The sequence below is a fragment of the Oryx dammah genome, unplaced genomic scaffold, assembly GCF_014754425.2.
Source record: "Oryx dammah isolate SB20612 unplaced genomic scaffold, SCBI_Odam_1.1 HiC_scaffold_6, whole genome shotgun sequence".
NCBI lineage: Eukaryota > Metazoa > Chordata > Mammalia > Artiodactyla > Bovidae > Oryx > Oryx dammah.
Genome location: NW_024070190.1, coordinates 24,464,976 through 24,483,040, shown reverse-complemented (window position 1 = coordinate 24,483,040; position 18,065 = coordinate 24,464,976). Strand labels below are relative to the sequence as shown.

At 48.5% G+C, this 18,065-nt stretch overlaps 1 protein-coding gene across 3 annotated transcripts; it reads right to left on the bottom strand.

Annotated features, from left to right (window-relative positions):
• Window positions 1-344: 344 nt before the first annotated feature.
• Window positions 345-4,528, bottom strand: LOC120865355 (pulmonary surfactant-associated protein A). 3 transcript variants are annotated; one of them, XM_040242585.1, is made up of 6 exons: window positions 4,424-4,465; window positions 4,009-4,068; window positions 3,416-3,610; window positions 3,052-3,171; window positions 2,238-2,315; window positions 345-1,784 (listed from the first exon to the last, which is right to left on the bottom strand). In XM_040242585.1, exons 2-6 carry the CDS (start codon window positions 4,010-4,012, stop codon window positions 1,408-1,410), a joined length of 774 nt encoding a protein of 257 aa, XP_040098519.1. In that variant the 5' UTR covers window positions 4,013-4,068; window positions 4,424-4,465; the 3' UTR covers window positions 345-1,407. The 3 variants fall into 3 exon arrangements, with proteins under 3 accessions (XP_040098519.1, XP_040098521.1, XP_040098520.1); XM_040242587.1 differs by lacking the exon at window positions 4,009-4,068 and having other exon boundaries at window positions 4,424-4,528; XM_040242586.1 differs by lacking the exon at window positions 4,424-4,465 and having other exon boundaries at window positions 4,005-4,028.
• Window positions 4,529-18,065: the final 13,537 nt, after the last annotated feature.

Sequence of the window (18,065 nt, the reverse complement as noted above, 5' to 3'; positions counted from 1 at the left end):
GGGTTGATTTAAAATATACTCCAAATGATTATTGCCCCTAGCTTTGTCATTAAAATCTGTTTAATTTCTGATTCACCACCACCCTGGCCATAGAGTGGTAGGTTCTTAAAATGAAAGGTAGGCAGTAACTTTTTGTCTTATTTTTTTTGCATGTGTGGGTGGTAGAGAGAATGATGGTGCCCAATGTGCTTCCAGGATGGAACCAGGTGGCCCCTATCACCCAACAAAGAAAATTTAACCTGAGATTGCACTTCCCACTTTTCAGGTAAGTGGGGGTTCAGAGCCAGATTTAACTTGATTTCTAAAAATACAGAAATGTTTCTTGAAACCAAAGCAGTGGAAACTCATGTTAACACATTCATGATTTATTACACTTGAATCATCTCTGTTCAATGAGAAGGTGGGGTGGTTATGAGCATAAGCTTCAGGTCCAGGTAGATGAGTTTGAAACCAGCCTCTGCCAATTGCTTCATGTTTAAAAAAAGAAACTCAAAACATTTAACTTCTCTAAATTTCAGTGTTGTTATATAAAAGATTGGGGAAAATAACGCTTGTCCCATGACACTGTGTGAAGATTAAATCATATAAGATGTTTTAGAAGAGCATGTCATGGTGCTTGGTATATAGTATGTGCTCAATAAATGGTGGTGTGACAAGTCGTGTGAACTCCTCACTGAGTTCTGAGGAGGTGGGGAATGTGTTCATCAGCAGGCAGTTACTTGGGTAATGTCTACAGTGGGGGTGAGATCTTCCTTAGAGGTGTTGGCTGACACCCCAAGACTCAAGGAAGTGGATAATACCTGCCAATCACCAGGAATAAATTGGCCTCCATCATGCTGGAGCACCACCTGACCCTCTGACTTCATGGAGAGCCTAACAAGATGCCTCCCCACAGAACTCAGGTTGATAGATAAACCCAAATGTATCCTTAGCTCCACATGTGTGAAATTTCTCAGAAGCCCACCTATCATTGTGCTTGAGCAGAACTGCTAAATCTTGATGAGGCTGGGCAAGCAGTGAGCTGCAAAGACAGAGTAGAGGGACCAGGAAGCAGGCACCCTGTGTGGTGCTTTGGAGGGAACCTTCATCTCAGGACCTTACTGTTGCCATCTATAAATGAAGGAACTGGACAAGAAGAGGAGGAAAGAAACCTGTCTCTTGCAGAAGGGCAAAGTTAGAGTGGCTGCCAAGAGTGCAATGCTGAGAAGGGGTTCCGGGGGAGTCAGATTGATTAGTGATCATTGGGGAGGAGTTAGGATCCACCCAGGAGTGGAGTGCTCAAGAGTGCCTTCAATTCTGATAGCCACAAAGGAATTATAGCATCTGGTCCATAGACCAGGTGGATTCCCAGGATGGAGGCTGAAAGGAAAGATAGGACTCTGTCCATCCTGTGGCTTTGGCGCCTGCTCAGAACTCACAGATGGCCAGTCGGTACTGCAGGCAGTTCTTGTCATTCCACTGACCATCTGTGTATATCTCTACACACTTCTCTTTACCCCGGCCCCTGGGCTCCCCTGGGTACCAGTTGGTATAATTCACAGGGGCTCCATCCAGGTAATAGAAGTCTCCAGTGGTGGGGCCTTCAGCCAGCCCCAGGTAAGCATAAGTGTTGTGCTTCTTCACGATGCTGGTAATGGCCTCATTCTCCTCTGGACTCCTTGGGGCAGCAATGTGTCCACCTACTCTGGCACATAACTCTTCAATGGCATCAAAATTGAGTGACTGCCCATTGGTAGAGAAGACCTTCTCTCCCACTGCCAGCATGGACCCCTGCAAAATGAGGACTGACAGCAGAAGAATCCAGGTCAGGCCACAGACCTCTTTGCCTCCTTCCCTTCAGGCTCTCCACCTTTGTGTTCTCCCCAGTCTCTTTATCTTTGCCTGTCTCTGTCATCCCTCCTCCTTCCAATCCCAGGCTTTCTGGATTCTCCTCTATGCTCTCATGATTCTGTTTATTCCTTCACCCATTTAGCAATTACTTATTATTATGTGTCATAAACTGTGCAATTTCCTGGGAATCAAAGAAAGCAATATCAATAGGGACCTTGCTTCCCCAGGACATAGGGAGATAATTCATGTCTATTTCTCTCACCTCTGGCCACTTAAGAACATCTAAAAAATGACTTCCACATCTACACTTGTTCATCAAGTCTCTAGATTCTGGAGCCTGGTTCTGAGGATGAGGAGAACTAATGGGAGACCCCCTACCATATAGAGCCCCAAGGGGGACCCCTTACCGCCCCATGACTGCAGGACTTGATGTCTGATCTCATGGAGTGTGCCCTGGAGCTCTTCATCTAGATACGCTGGAAACCCTGTAGAGAGATCCCCGGCAAGATGAGAGGATCAACAGGTCAACAACAACCCCACTTGCTGCCAAGCAGATTTGAGATCAACTGCAAGCCTGGAATTCTGCCCTTCACTTGTCTAGAGCCACCACCCAGGCCCCAGGTCATAAGGGTCCACAAGGCCGGAGTGTGTTTCCGTATTCCCTACAGGCTTATCCCTTAGTGCAGCCTTGTACCTGCTCGCCCCTTCCCTGCTCTTCTTTCCTTCCTTGTCCTTCCATGGCTCTGTCTGTCCATATCTGTGGAGTTTTCTAGTTCCTAGGCAGGGCCCCTTTCCCACCCTCCATTAAGAGCAAATGTGGTTCTTTCTGTACTCTGATGAACCCTGATTGCTGCTATAAGGCATAGTAAGAAACCTAGAGCTCCAGAGGTCCCCTGGGCAAGCAGGGCCCCCAATTTCATCATCTGTCTGCTCCTTGGTCCATGTGAGCCCATACACCTCAGCCCCAGGAAGGGCCTCCTCTCCTCCCATTGCTATTCCATTTCCCACACCTGATGTCCCGTATCTTCCTGTCAGCAGTTGTAATGCACAGAAAACTTTTGATTGCCACCAGACTCTGCACTTACGACCCACATCCCAAACACCTCAGGGATGCCCTTTGGGAACTTGCACAGTTTTGTCTGACCCCCTTCATTCCTCATGTAACTGAACACATGGGCATGGTGTCCAGTTGCCTCTGCCCATTGGCCCCATCCAGCTCACCTGGAGGACCTCTCTCGCCAGGCTCTCCCTTTTCTCCACGTTCTCCAGTGAGGCCAGGGGCTCCATTCATCCCATCACGCCCAGGGAGGCCTGGCATTCCTCCAGGGGGGCCCATGGGGCCTGCAGAGAGAGGGGGAGGAGGATGTATGGTATCTGCAACCCACAATAAGTTGGGGCTTAAGTGACTGGACCTCCATTTCAGCCAGGCTGACTTGCCTGTTCTTCCACGGGCACTGAGGATAGACCGTCCAGGGCTGTTCCAGTCTAAGGGTCCCAGGAAATACCCACCATCCAGCTGACCCTTGGACCCACCTGGGCAGGTGGTCCCCTTGAAATCAGGTCACTGTCCCCCAGCTCCCACTACCTGGAGGCCCAGGGTCTCCTTTGATACCATCTCTCCCATCTCTTCCTGGCAGGCCATGGGATCCGGGAGTGCCAGGAATGCCAGGGCTTCCAAGACAAACTTCCTTCATGTCGCACTCGAGGCCAGAAGCCACCATCCAGAGGAGGGTAAGGGTCAAAGAGCACAGCAGCATGGCGCCTGCTCCAGCGGCTCCTCCTGCGGAAGGGAAGGGCCGTGGCCCCTCTGAAGCATTTATCAGGGTTTCCCCTTGCTCTGCTTTGTCGAGATTCAGCACATGCTGGGGCCCGAGGGCTGGGTTGGTACAGACAGGAACTCTGGAAAGACCCAAACTATTCTTGGAAACTGCCAGCATCATTTGGTACCTAACATGGTCTCATGCCCCATTCCCTTGGCTGGAGGTGGCATGTTACCTGGGCAGGTGAGGGGTTGTAAAGAGCTCTGGAGTCAGAGGACCTGGGTTCTAATAGAGTCTCTGTTCCTTGCTGTGTACCCACAGGGAACTCTCTTGGCTTCCCCTAACACGTCTGCCCTGGAGGCAGTCCTGGCCTGTACCTCCCAGGCTGCTGGGAGGAAGGAAGTGGTCACTCACTCACTCATTCTATCTGTCCCTCATACTCTCAGATGGCCTCCTTTTGAGTTGAGGGATCACGATCCTGAGGATGAGGAGAAATGACCAGGGCCCATGGCTTGGCCATTCCCAGTTGGTCAACAGTAGGGAGTCCCCTCCTCCCTGCTCTGGTGTCCCTTTCTCCTTGGCAGGCTGTTTCTCCCCCTGCCCCAACCCTGCTGGCCCTGCTGAGTCCTTGGGGAGAAGGGACTTGGCCTAGGAGCACAGTGAAGAATGAGGATATCTGCAAGCCCATCATCCTGCACCCATAGTTAGGACTCTATGGAATAGCTCCCAGTAGTACAGAGGAGGACCCTCCTTTGCACCTGACCCGTGGTGAAGCCTGTGCCTGCTGGGCTGGTTCACCCTGGGGAAGACCCAGAGGACAGGGCTAAACTCACCTGCACGAACACAGCCCGTGCTCCCTGCCTCCAGAGCAGTGTGGCCAGGTGGATGGTGCCATTTATACTGATGTAGGCCCCCAGACACCCTCTCCACCCTGTAGAGGCTCCTGGCACAAGGGCCTCTACACCAGAAGGGCCAGGCAGGAAGCCGCCATCTTGTTTACTCAGCAACATTTCCTCACAGGCACTCAGGCTGGAGAGGCACTTAGAAAATCCGCTAACGAGAAACTCCAGGTCGGTAAGAAGAGAAATTTCCCATGGGCCGGGGGTCACCCACTCTCCCTCCATCCCTCCAGTTTCCCACGCAGTGAAGGACAAGAGCACTTACAAGGAGGCATGTGCCAAAGGAAATCTTCCCCCTCCTGGGTCTCAGGCCCCTGGTCCTGGCTAGTGACATGTTCACACTCCTGGGATCACTACCCTCAGAAAGCCCACCAGTGGGAGAGAACATAGTAGGACTCTTTTTCCCAGGGGAGCAGAGAGGCAGATCAGTGTTATAAAGGGCTGTCCGCTGGGGCCATTCCAGTTCCAGAGCCTGTTTGGCTCTTGGAAGCATCCTTGTGGCTCTAAACCACGCAGAGGTCATGTCTCAAGCCAAGGGATCATCAGACTGAGCTGGAACAAACTGTCTGTCAAGGGGCATGGCCCACTCCTGAGCCTCCCAACTCCCGCTTCTGGGGTCTGTGGCTGAGCTGATGGGTACATGGTTCACTGGCACAGGTGATCCCTTGGCTGGGTCCCCACTCCTTTGCCTTGGCAGGCTCAGTGGTAGGGAGACAGGGCAGGAAGCCATATTTTCTGTCTTGACCATGGTGATGTCTAATGACCTGCAGTGGTGATATCTTTAAGTAGTAGAATGACTTGTGAAGACAATGGAAGAGATTCCCTCTTCAAGCCACTTAATTAGGAGGGAATCTCTAATGCAGGATTGTATCAATGGAGAACCAAGACAGGGAAAGATTGCCATGCCTACCTGCGAGTGGTCTGAACATCTTGAGATCCACAGGGAGAGTGGGAGGCTAGCCAATGGAACTCCGTTCCTGGGAGCAGGAGGCCTGTCAGAGCTGATCTGGAGCTCTAAGTGCTTCCAGCTGCCCTGCTGCCACCTGTCACATGCCTGTGACTCTGCCGGCATGGGATGGGGAGCCAGGGCCAACACTGGGCTGGGGCAAGTGGGGAGCAGGTCCAGCTTAAGGGCTTCAACTTGGCTTGGAGGGAGTGTGGTTCTTGGGGTGAGGGAACAAGAACAGGGAGGGTCTTCCTGGGCAGATTTTGAAGGGCCCTGGGGAAGGCAGCCTGGAGGTCAGAGCCATGTGGTTGGTGGGGGGGTGGGGTGGACTTAGGAGTCAGAAATACTCAAGTTGTGATTTGGAACTGCCACTCTTTATCCATGTGGTTTTGATCAGGTTATATAACTTCTTGAGCCTTTTTAAATTTTGAATCAAAATTAAATTTCCTATCAAGCCTATAGGAAAGATGCAGGGGCAGTACAAATTTTTTTCTGAAACCATGATATTCCATCACCCTAGTACCTTAATTTATATTTTATACATAGATATTTTTCCACCTAACCATCAAAATGAAGAAATTAGCACTGGTTCAGATATTACTTTCATTAAACAGTGACAAGAGTATCATGTGGTGTTTTATTTCATCATTTAGGTCATCTGTTTAACAAGTTACTTATATAACTTAATGCCAATATATATAAGTGTGTCATAAAAATTCTAATAAAATCATGAATTAATTATTTACCTGGCCTTACCTCTTTCTTTATCTCTTGTTCCATCAATTCTCCCTTCTGCAGCTTCTCAGAGGATGATGCTCCAAGTTCACAGAACTGAGTGCTGCTTTCCATGTCTTTGATCATGATTCTTCTCTTGTCTGGAGTGTTCTGATTGTATTTTCTGCCACAAAAAAAGTAGATATCATACAATATTTGTCTCCAACTTAGCTCACTTGGCTTCCCTGGTGGCTCAGAGGGTAAAGAATCCGCCTGCAAAGCGGGAGACCTGGGTTCAATCCCTGGGTCAGGAAGATCCCCTGGAGAAGGAAATGGCAACCCACTCCAGTATTCTTGCCAGGGAAATCCCATGGACAGAGGAGCCTGGCAGGCTACAGTCCTTGGGGTCGCAAAGAATTGGACACAACTGAGCGACTAATACTTATCTCACTTAGCATAATGTCCTCAAGGTGTGTCCATATTGTTGCAAATGGCAGGATGTCCTTTTTCTCATGGCTGAATAATATTTCATGGTAGTATACACCACATCTTATTATCAATGGACATTTAGGTTATTTCCATACTAGGCTATTGTGAGTAATGCTGCAATGAACACAGGAATACCGATATCTCTTGATAACCTGTTTTCGTTTCCTTTGAATATATACTCAGATATATACTTTGAATATATACTGAGATGGCTGGATCATCTGGTAGTTCTATTTTAAAATTTTTGAGGAGCCACCATACTGGTTCCCATAGTGACTAGACCTGTTTACCAGTTTACAATCCCACCAACAGTGCACAAAGGAACAAATAATCTTTTTACTGTAAGTATGCAATATTATTACTCATTGGTTATCTGAGGTTCAGATGCAGTTGGGCATCTTATATTTCGTCTGGCAGCCCTCCCTGCAGGGACCTGGTCCTGCAGAGGTTGAACAGAGATCTCCTCTGGCTTTGCTGTCGCCTCATGGGTCTAATTTGGGAGCGCGTGGTCAAAGTGAATCATCTTGAGCTCCGACCACTGTGTGAGCAGGAGAGTGTGCGGGTGCAAATGAGGCTGCTATTTTAAAACAAACTCCAGTTGTTAAGACGTCATGCTTCCAGTGCAGGGAGCGTGGGTTTGATCCCTGGTCAGGGAACTGAGAGCCCACGTGTTGTGGAGTGTGGCCAAAACATAAAAAATAAAACAAGCCCCAGTTCTCCTGAAGTGGCAGGGGATACCCAGGAGCCAGGGGTGAGAATACTCAGGGCTTGCTTCATGCCCTGCCTCCACCTGGACAAGAGTGACTCTCCCGAGGGAGTTCCCATGGCTACATCAGGACAGCAGGCAGGGAGAGAGAAAAGGAAAGGACCATGTGGCCAGAGTGTCTGACCAGCCTTCCGGGGGACGAGTGTCCACCAAAGCAGAGATGTTGGCCATGTGCAGAGGTTTCTCACAGAATCAGAGAGTCCCTTTCTCTGGGGCAGTGGGCTTCAGACACCTTGCAAAGCACACATGCTCAGCCCAGAGAGGAGGCAGCAGCCAGGACTCAGGCTCTGGAGCTTTTTAACATGTGACTGCCTGCTGGAAGCAAAGCTGAACACAGCCTACGGGGTGGGGCAGGTGAACAGAGGGACTAGCCCCAAGCAGGTTGGGGTTCACCTCCCCGGGAAGGATGCAGGATGGGCTGCCTCTGGATCCCAGCCTCAGGGAGTTAGAGAGACTGTCTGCCACCTACACGGTGATAGGGAGAAGACTTTCAACAGCCTGCAAAGTTCTTCACAAACAACGCTTTAGTTTATCCCAGGATCAAGGAGGCCCTGGTCATCCGAATCGAACACGCACATTAGCCTGTGCGCTGAACAGTTACAGGGTTCTGGGAGGAATCCCACACTCAGGACAACATGGAACTCTCTTTTCCCCCCTGATTTGCAGAACCACCAGCTTCTGATCTGGCTGATTCCAGCCTCATGTCTGTATTGGAGTCAGAGGGACTTTTCCCATCATGTATCTCCCCATGCCTCCCCCACATTTATTATTTTCATTTATTACATTCACCCAGGCCCTCCACTGTCCCTCAGAGAACGTCGGAGCCCACATCCTGATACACAAGTGACCCTCCTGTGTCAGCCTTGGCCTCCACCTGGGAGCCTGGCCCCAGAACAGCATGGAGTCAACAGTGTGAGTCTGCACAGAGCTCTGTAAAGAGGCTTGTTCTTGGGTCCTTCCACATGGTTTACTCTCCCATGTGCAGTGCCCTTCTGCGAGCCCTCCTGTATTTAATTAACTCAGATTACAGCAAGAATATCTCAGTACATTCATCCTAGACTTTAGAAAACATTTCAGAAGGGCCCAAAGCGTCTGGGCATGAACGCCCTGCAGTGCTTGTCCCAGTGACCCGGGATGTTGGAACAATGTCTCCTCAGGCCAAGATGTGGGCCTAAGATCGGCTATGGTCTGGGTTTCATTTTCTAAAAGACCTGAATGTTCAAGAGAGGATGTTCTCTGGAGCTTTCAGCTTAAAGCAGCTCAAGAATGGGGCTGAGAAGGAGGTCTCAGCCCCTCCTACCCTGCTGTCTCACAGCACCCTGGCAGGCAGTCAGACCACAGGCTACCCCACCTCACTGAGCTGAAGAGATGATGAGACCACAGTTCAGGTAGTGGTCCTGGCAGGGGGACGGATGTGGGGAAAATCTGATCCTCGATGGAGTGTCCCACATCTGCAGGGAGCAGGGCCAGCGCCTCACACACTAGCCCAGTGTCCGCCCTCTGAGGGGCAAGCAAGGCTTCCCTGGCCTCTACATCACCCCTAACTCCACAGTCTTCTGAAACTGCTCTCTGCTATGTTGCTGCTGCCTCCAATCCCTCCATCCCACGTACCGTTGGAATCACTGCCCCAGGAGAAACTGACTAGGAACAAGTGAAGACTCCAGATTCCAATCAATATGTCTCTGAAATAGCTTCAACCAAACACATTTTGGTTTACCGGGAGATGGTGTTAATATGAAAATTATGACTATACGCATAAATGTAAAAAACTTAAATTGTGCTTCATATATGACCTGAGCCAGGGGAACTCAGCCTGCTGCCAACTGAGCACAGCCCCATCCTCTGCCAGAGCTGGGACTCCCCTAAGCTACATGAAAGTGAAAGCATTTCTATTAGTCGCTCAGTCGTGTCGGATTCTTTGGAGACCCCATGGACTGTAGCCCATCTGGCTCCTCTGTCCATGGGAATCTCCAGGCAAGAATACTGGAATGGGTAGAGTGGATAGCTACATGGCTAAGCCCCAACTCAAGACCAGAGGGCACACACTGGCCGTGGCCCCCACACTGCCCAAGGCCAGGAACCAGGTCTGCAGGCACATTCAGAGAGGCGAGGCCTTCAGGAATTCAACTATGGCAGGTGACCCCTGCAGGGCCACTGGCCACCAGCTACGTCTGCTTCCATAAAAGAGCCTTGTCTCGGCAACCCAGCAGTCCTGTCCTGGGGCTGTGCCCTCTGCCATGGCTCTGCCTGCCCACAGCTCTACAGACATCCATGGGACAAACAAAGATTCTGCATGAGATCCCAGTTGGCCCAAAGACCAACAGGGAGGAGGAGAAAGAGCCTGCGCCCAAGAAGTGCGTAAGAGTAGGCTGAGGATAAGTGTCTCAGATAAACATGAACCAGGGAAGGGAACAGTGAACTAATCAGAGTCCCACAAGGATGCAAGCCACACCATGGATGTAGAGGAAACCGAGTGGCCAGCAGAGTGCTGTTCCACAGCCCCAGAGAATCGAGGAGAGTTGGCTGGATTGGGAGACACTCATGAGAGGAACAGAGGGGCCCAAGGAGGGAAGGAGACCAGGTTGGTGCATGCAATGAAAGGTCGGGGGCGGGGGGCAGGACACAGTGCCACAAACTCTCCTGTTTGTGCCCGAGTCTCACAATCCTGGGGAGATCCTTACTCAGGAAGCCCCCTGGTTCCCAGCTGTGGCCCTGAGGCCTGGCTTGCTGCAGGGTGGGGGATGATGGTGCCTGGGGCAGGGTCTTCAGTGACCTTGATCAGTCCTTCCCTTTGCCTTCTAAAGTCCCCTGAAGAGCAGATGCGAAAGTTGGATGGTCTGCGTGTCCCATATGGATTCCTGAGGAACCTAAGGATCCGGCTCTCGTGTGCATAATCCCTCCCCCTGAGGAAAAGGGCTTGCTCCAGAGATGGAATGTTAAGAAAAAGGTTCTGACTTCTCAGGGCCTGTGAATGGCTTCTGTACCTACAGAGGCAGAAGGTGATCCCTGAGCCTTAAGGCTCATCATTCCCAATAGAATTCACAAAAGGGAGCCCACAGCTCAGTTCAGTTCAGATGCTCAGTCCTGTCCAACTCTTTGCAACCCCCTGGACTGCAGCCAGACTTTCCTGTCCATCATCAACTCCTGGAGCTTACTAAAACTCATGTCCATCGAGTCAGTGATGCCATCCAACCATCTTATCCTCTGTCATCCCTTTCTCCTCCTGCCTTCAATCTTTCCCAGCACCAGGATCTTTTCAAATGAGTCAGTTCTTCACATCAGGTGGCCAAAATATTGGAGTTGCCACTTCAACATCAGTCCTTCCAATGAATATTCAGGACTGATCTCCTTTAGGATGGACTGGTTGGATCTCCTTGCAATCCTAGGGATTCTCAAGAGACTTCTCCAACACCACAGTTCAAAAGCATCAATTCTTCAGTGCTCAGCTTTCTTTATGGTCCAACTCTCACATCCATAAATGACCACTGGAAAAACCTTAGCTTTGACTAGATGGATTTTGTTGGCAAAGTAATGTCTCTGCTTTTTAATATTTTGTCTATATTGGTCATAACTTTCCTTCCAAGGAGTAAGCATCTTTTAATTTCATGGCTGCAGTCACCATCTGCAGTGATTTTGGAGCCCCCCAAAATAAAGTCTCTCGCTGTTTCTCCATCTATTTGCCACGAAGTGATGGGACCAGATGCCATGATCTTAGTTTTCTGAATGTTGAGTTTTAAGTTTTTTGACTTTTTCACTCTTCTCTTTCACTTTCATCAGGAAGCTCTTTAGTTCTTCTCTTTCTGCCATAAGTGTGGTGTTACCTGCATATCTGAGGTTATTGGTATTTCTCCCGCAGTCTTGATTCCAGCTTGTGCTTCATCCAGTCCTGCATTTCTCATGATGTACTCTGCATATAAGTTAAATAAACAGGGTGACAACCTACAGCCCACGGCTATCCCATAGGAAATGTATGGGTCAGCTCTGCCCTCTGGTGGCTGCAGGAAAAATTGCAGTCAAATGAGCCGATCTGAAAACAAACGTCGCACATCACTCTCCCTGTTCACTCATTCCACCTTCACGAAGGGCTGTTTTATATCAGGGGTCTTGATAAGTCCTGACTTAATCCTCTCACTCCCCTGGCTCTGCCATGAGGATATGCTTTCCCCTTGACCTAGCCTGATAGAGTCTTCACCCTTGGACGTTCCATCTCTATTTCCACAGAGGCTGGCTCAGTGCTGTCCCTGGAGAATGCGGATGTGAAGCAGTGTCCACTCCTCAGCACCTGTTAGGTTTCTCTACATGCACCATATCCTTTGCAGGGCCCATCTTTACTCCCTTAAATAATAGAGGAACAGAGGCTCAGTGACGCTCCATAACTTACCAGAAGTAGCACGGTCTGCAGGTTCTAGAGTCAGGTTTGAACTTCTTCCCACCTGATCTGACAGAATCCTGGGCAAAATTTCCCTGAAGATCCAGTGCATCCTTTGCCCACAGGCTTAGGCTCTGGACGGACTCCTCTTGGACAGTCACTCTGCAAGGTAGACCTTATCCAAGCCTCAGGTCCCAGGACTGCTTACTGTATCAGCCAGAAGCTCCAGCCTTGCTCTTTGCCTAGAATCCACATCCACCCCTGAGCATGTTTGATCCTGGATCAGCTAGACTACTGGGCGCAGCGACTCATGCCCCAGCCTCCAGCCCCAAGGCTGCTGCTCCAGATCTTGGCTCAGGCTGCTCCTAGGCCTTCAGCGGGCGCACAGCCAGCGGTGCCGTCGGGGAAGGCGCTTCACTCTTCAATGAAAAAGCCGAAGCCCTCCCTGGCCCAGAAGCCCTGGAGAGGTGGGAATCCCAACCTGTGTGTACCTTGTGCAGCCCTAAGTAACTGAACTCAGTCCAGCCCTGCTGACAACCAACCACCAGGAGACAGACCCAGACAGACCACCAGGAGACAAATCCAGACAGACCACCAGGAGCCCCTGGTGCCAGGACACAACCTCCGCTGTTCTCTTACCGCCCAGCCACACAGAAGCTTCAACAGAGAAACAGTGTTCCGATATGTCTAATGTCTTTGGTGGTTGAACTTCTCCCAGATAATAGTTAAGAACTAGTGAATTACATCAGCTTAAATTTACCTTATTACATTTTCTAGAGATTAAAATATAATGGGAATCATTTTAAAAACCACTACCTGCTAAATACTATCCATAACTTTGTTTATAATACTACAGAGATGCAATATAAGACAAAAAAAGACATGTAAAAACAGTTCTTTAAACTAAAAACAAATACAGCTAATTCAAAAATACATTTGGACAAGGGGAATTTTTACATTGGGCCTTGGAGTAATTTGGGGATTTGGATTAGCAAGGCCAAGGGCAGGGTCAGAAAGCCAAGAGGTAATCCATTTCTACTTTCTGTTTGAGGGAATGCAGGGAAGACCCACCCCCCCAAGGGAGGACCTGGAGAACAATGACCCCTTGGTGAGAAGCTAGCTCAAGGGCCCAACCTGGCTTCCTGGAGGAAAAGAAGAGAACACCTTGCTGCCAGGAACTCCACATGTGCATTCACGGGATGGTGCGGAGGAGCAGAGAATGCCTGGCAGGCAAGGAAGGGAGAAGAAATGTATCCAGGACTCAGTGAATATGCCCTCCCTGACAAATACTCCATCTGGATCATTAGATGCGTGATCCAAATCTAGAATCTCTGTGGTTTTTTAATTAAACTAGAGTTTATTTATAATATTAGCTTCAGGTATATAACAGTGATTCAGTGTTTTATAGATTATACCCCATTTAAAATTAATATGAATATTGGCTATATCCCCTTGTCACCTGTTGAAACATAGTTTTTACCTCTTAATCTCTTGCCCCTCCCCCCTTCTCTACTATGATAACCACTAGTTTGTCCTCTATAAGTCTGTTTCCTTGTTATACCACATTTTATTAGATTTTAAATCTGAGTGACGACATACAGTATTTGTCTTTGTTTCATTAAGCTTAATACTCCTCGGGCCCATCCATGTTGTTGCAAAGGGCAGAATTCCATTCTTTTTATGACTGAATAACCTTAGTAGGTACAGAATCTGCCTGCAGTGCAGGAGACCAGGGTTCGATCCTTAGGTTGGGAAGATCCCCTGGAGAAGGAAATGGGGTCACAAAGAGGCGGGCACAACTGGCTAACACTTCACTTCCCATTTCATGAAATACATACATCTTCTTTGTCCGTTCCTCTGCCAATGGATACTTAGTCTGCCCCATGTCCTCGCTACCGTAAATAATGCCGCTGTGAACGTGCATGCTAGCGTGCTGTCGCTCAGTCGTGTTCGACTCTTCGCGACCCTGTGGACCGTAGCCTGCCAGGCTCCTCTGTCCATAGGATTCTCCAGGCAGGAATACTGGAGTGGGTTGCCATTTCCTCCTCCAAGGGGTCTTCCAGACCCAGGGCAGACAGGTTCTTTACCACTAGCGCCACCTGGGAAGCCCCAGCTCTGAACATTAAGGTGCATATATCTTTTTGAATTAGTGTTTTTATTTTCTTCAGGTAAATACCCAGGAGTGGAATTGCTGGATCATATGGTAGTTCTTTGGCACTGCCTTGCTTGGGGATTGGAATGAAAACTGACCTTTTCCGGTTCTGCGGCCACTGCTGAGTTTTCCAATTTGCCGACGTATTGAGCGCTGCACTTTAACATCTTTTAGGATTTGAAATAGCTCAGCTGGAATTCTGTCACCTCCACTAGCTTTTTTCATAGTAATGCTTCCTAAGGCCCACTTGCCTTCACATTCAAGGATGTCTGGCTCTAAGTGAGTGACCACACCATCATGGTTATCTGGGTCATTAAGACCTTTTTTGTATAGTCAGTTTTCATTCTGATGTCAAAGAATGTTAAAACTACAAGTGCTCATTTCACATGTTAGCAAGCTTATGCTCAAATCCTTCAAGCTAGGCTTCAGCAGCACGAACTGAGAACTTCTAGATGTACAAGCTGGTTTCCAAGAGGTAGAAGAACCAGAGATTAAATTGCCAACATGGATCATGGAGAAATCAAGGGTATTCCAGAAAAACATCTACTTCTGCTTCATTGTCTACACTAAAGACTTTGACTATGTGGATCACAACAAATTGTAGAAATTCTTGAGAGATGGGAATAACAGTCCTAACCACTAGACCACCAGGTAACTCCCTACTTATTCTCTTTTTGATTACAGCCATTATGACAGGTTTGAGGTAATATCTCATTGTAGTTATGATTTGCATCTCCTAATGTTTAGTGATGTTGAGCATCTTTTCATGTGACTGTTGGCCATCTGAATGTCTTCTTTAGAAAAAAAAAATATCTATTCAGGTCTTCTGCCCATTTCTTAATTATTTGTTTGTTTTTATATTAAGTTACAAGAGCTCCTGTCTGGCCTGCAAACTTTCTGCAGAAAAATCGGCTGACAGTCTTACAAGGGTTTCCTTATATGTGAGCTGGTTCTTCTCTTGCTGCCTTTAAAATTCTCTTTAACTTTTTAAATTTAAATATCTTGCTATATCTTGGTGTAATCTGTTTGGGTTCATCTTGTTGGAGACCCTCTGTGGGTAGGAGGGAGGGAAGGAAAAAAAGATAGAAAAAAGGAGGGATGGTTAGGAGGAGGAGAGAGGGAGTGAGGCAGGAGGGAAGGAAGAGAAGGGGAGGGAGGAAACCACCATTTGCCATGCCTGAGCATTCACACATTACTGTTCTCTCTCGTCTATAGCTTTCCCTAAGGAAAGCTTAAAATTACTGTCCATTGGAGTATCTGATTTACATAATTCAAAACATTTAAACAACAAAGTGAAATAGATGCAAATCTACATGCTAATGACATCAGGTCATCACATAAAATTAAAATTCACCCTTTTGGACTACAACAAAAAGCTCAAAATTTTTTGAAAAATACAAGTAACAGAGATTATTTTCTGTAATTGCCTGTCAGGGAAACTAGAAACAAGTGAAAAAGTTGAAGTGGAAAACCATGTGGAAACTAGAATTGCCTCTGGGGTAAATTTTGGATCTAGAAGCCACTGGAATCTATCTGGAGCTCAGAAGTTAAACATGGAAAATGAAACATAAGAAAAGCAGAGAAACAGAAGTAAGACAGAAACAAGTGAGATACCGCGGAGCTCATGACCTTGGGATATTTGGTGCCAAAACCAGAGCTAATTAAAGGTGATCTTCCTTCTTCCCTTCTCCCCCCACCACATTTTTTTTTTTTTTAAGGGAGAAAGTTCCTAGGTAGGATGCTCAGTCTTGGCCACAGGCAGGGGACACTGCTCTTCAGAGGTGCGTGGAGGGAGGTGGAGGCGCCTGCCTCTTGGGAGGGGGAGCACCCCTGGGGGAGGTGATGGGGAGGCAGCACTGTCAGCCTGGCCAGGGCTGCCCCCTGGAGCTGTCTAGGAAACCCTCAGCCCAACAGAACAAGCCAACCAGCTTTACATCACCCACAAATATCAAGAGACCCCTACCCCACTGCACCCAACCTTCAGTCAGGAGGAGGGAGGTGTGCGCCAGTGGTTGGGGTCAGGGACCCTGGAGGTGGGGGGGGGCCCGCAGGGTCCAGGGGTAAGTGAAAGGGGGTTCCCTACTCCTCCCCAGGGGCCCAGGGCTGTCCCTCTTACCGGAGAGTACACACAGGTTGGAGGGTCCTCATACCCTCCAGAGCAGCATGGCAAGGCCCAGTGCTGGGTGGGACATGATCCAGCTGCTTCTTGCAATGAAGTGAAGGGGACTCAGCCACCACACCTGTGGTTCCTATCTTGCCTGGGGACAGGGTCAGCCCTTTATGGAGTGAGGATCTTCAGAGGTGGCCCCACCCTCCTGAGCCTCAGTTTCCTCCTCTGTAACTTGGGGATCTGAATAGTCCACTTAGGCTACACAAATGCCTCAGCAGTTGCAGCCTTGGCTTGTAGAGGACAGGGGCTCCTTCTAGCCCCCAGTGTCCCAGGGCCACCCTGTTGGGACTCCACAAAACACCCTAGAGGGAGCCCCTTCAACCTTGGCAACAAGAGAGGGCCCTGCTCTTAGGTAGCCAAGAATAGACATGGGTTTCCCAAGAGAGTCGCATGCCTACCCTACCACCACCACCATGATCCATTCAGCACACACCAACCTTGCCTTCCTGGTCGTCCTCAGGATGGGGCATGGCCACCTGACCCACAGTTCAGGGAGCAAAGCACTCCCTCCCTGTCTTGATGGCACCTATGACCCAGAGGTCAAACCAGACAAACATGGCATTTGAATGGTAAGAACGAAAGACCCGAGTACCCTCTTGGAAGTCTGCAGACAAGTCACAGGGACTGTATTTGGAAGTGCGTACTTCCTTACGCCTTTGATAGCTCTGAATTTTAAGAATATTTCCCCACCCCACCCCCCAGCCATTTCTTGGCCAAGATCCAATACTGCATTTTTTGTTATTTCTTGAAATGTATACAGCTGAGCAACATTCATTTCTGGTGGTTTGTTCCATTACTTTAATGACATCTGTCTATTCCTGTTCTCGTATTTTGTTCATTTGCCTCTGGGGTTTGGCTGCTTTCTTATTGATCTCTGGTTCGTTAAAGTTGACATTGCAAATATTTTCCATTTGTCACTTATGTTTTATCTTTGTGTTTTTCCAATGCACAAAATTTTTTATGAAATGAGATATAGTGAATTATTTCCCTTATGACCACCTGAGGCTCACATTGTCTTGAGACAGTCACAGTAAATGGGTCTGTTGAACTCCCATATTGTAAAGGGAGGTCCAATGGCACCTTTGATGCAGACTTCTGGGGTTGTAAACTCTCCTGGTTCCCTCTGGTTAGTTTCTGCTTACATGGAGTTATTTCCCTACCCACATTTTTCTGCACTGATGGCTGGATGGCATCACTGACTCGATGGACATGAGTCTGAGTGAACTCTGGGAGTTGTTGGACACGACTGAGTGACTGAACTGAACTGAAGGCTGATAGGAGCCGAACTCAGAGCACAGCCTCTCTTACTTCCCCCCAAACCTCTTTCACGAAGATGCCACAGTAAGAAGGCAGTAGATCTCAGAGTCCAGGAACCAGGCATCTGCCCCTCTGCTTTTTCCCCACAGACTTACTGAGATATAATTGACCTATAACATGGATACATTTAAGGTGTACAAAGAGCTGATTTAATACACTTAATATACTGCAAAATGATTACACCAGAGCATTAGCTAACACTTCCATCATGTCATGCAATTATCATTTTTTTGTGGTGGGAATATTTAAGATCTACACGCTTAGCAATTTTAAGTATATACAGTGCTATTAGCTATAATCACTGTTATATATCAGCTCCCCAGAACTTTTAACTGGAAGTGTGTGCCCTTTGGCTAACATCTCTCCATTCCCCCATTGACCCACCATCTCACCCACTCACAGCCACCATTCTACTCTCGGTCGGCTTTTGTAGATTCCACACGTAAGTGACATCATACCGTTTGTCTTTCCTTGACTTATCTCATGTAGCCTAATGCCCTAAACTTCCATCCACGCTGCTGCAAATGGCAGGATCTCCTTCTTGTTCATGAATGACACTCCACTGCACACACAGAACGCGTCCTCTTTGTCCATCCATTGGCAGACTCAGGTTGTTTCCATATCTTGGCTATTGTGTCGTCGTTCCTGACACT

Coding starts and splice junctions, on each gene's coding strand:
- LOC120865355 (XM_040242585.1), bottom strand. Junction 3,172..3,415: donor AGGAGACCCTGGGCCTCCAG/GTAGTGGGAGCT, acceptor CTCTCTCTGCAG/GCCCCATGGGCCCCCCTGGA. Junction 1,785..2,237: donor AGTCCTGCAGTCATGGGGCG/GTAAGGGGTCCC, acceptor TTCTGCTGTCAG/TCCTCATTTTGCAGGGGTCC.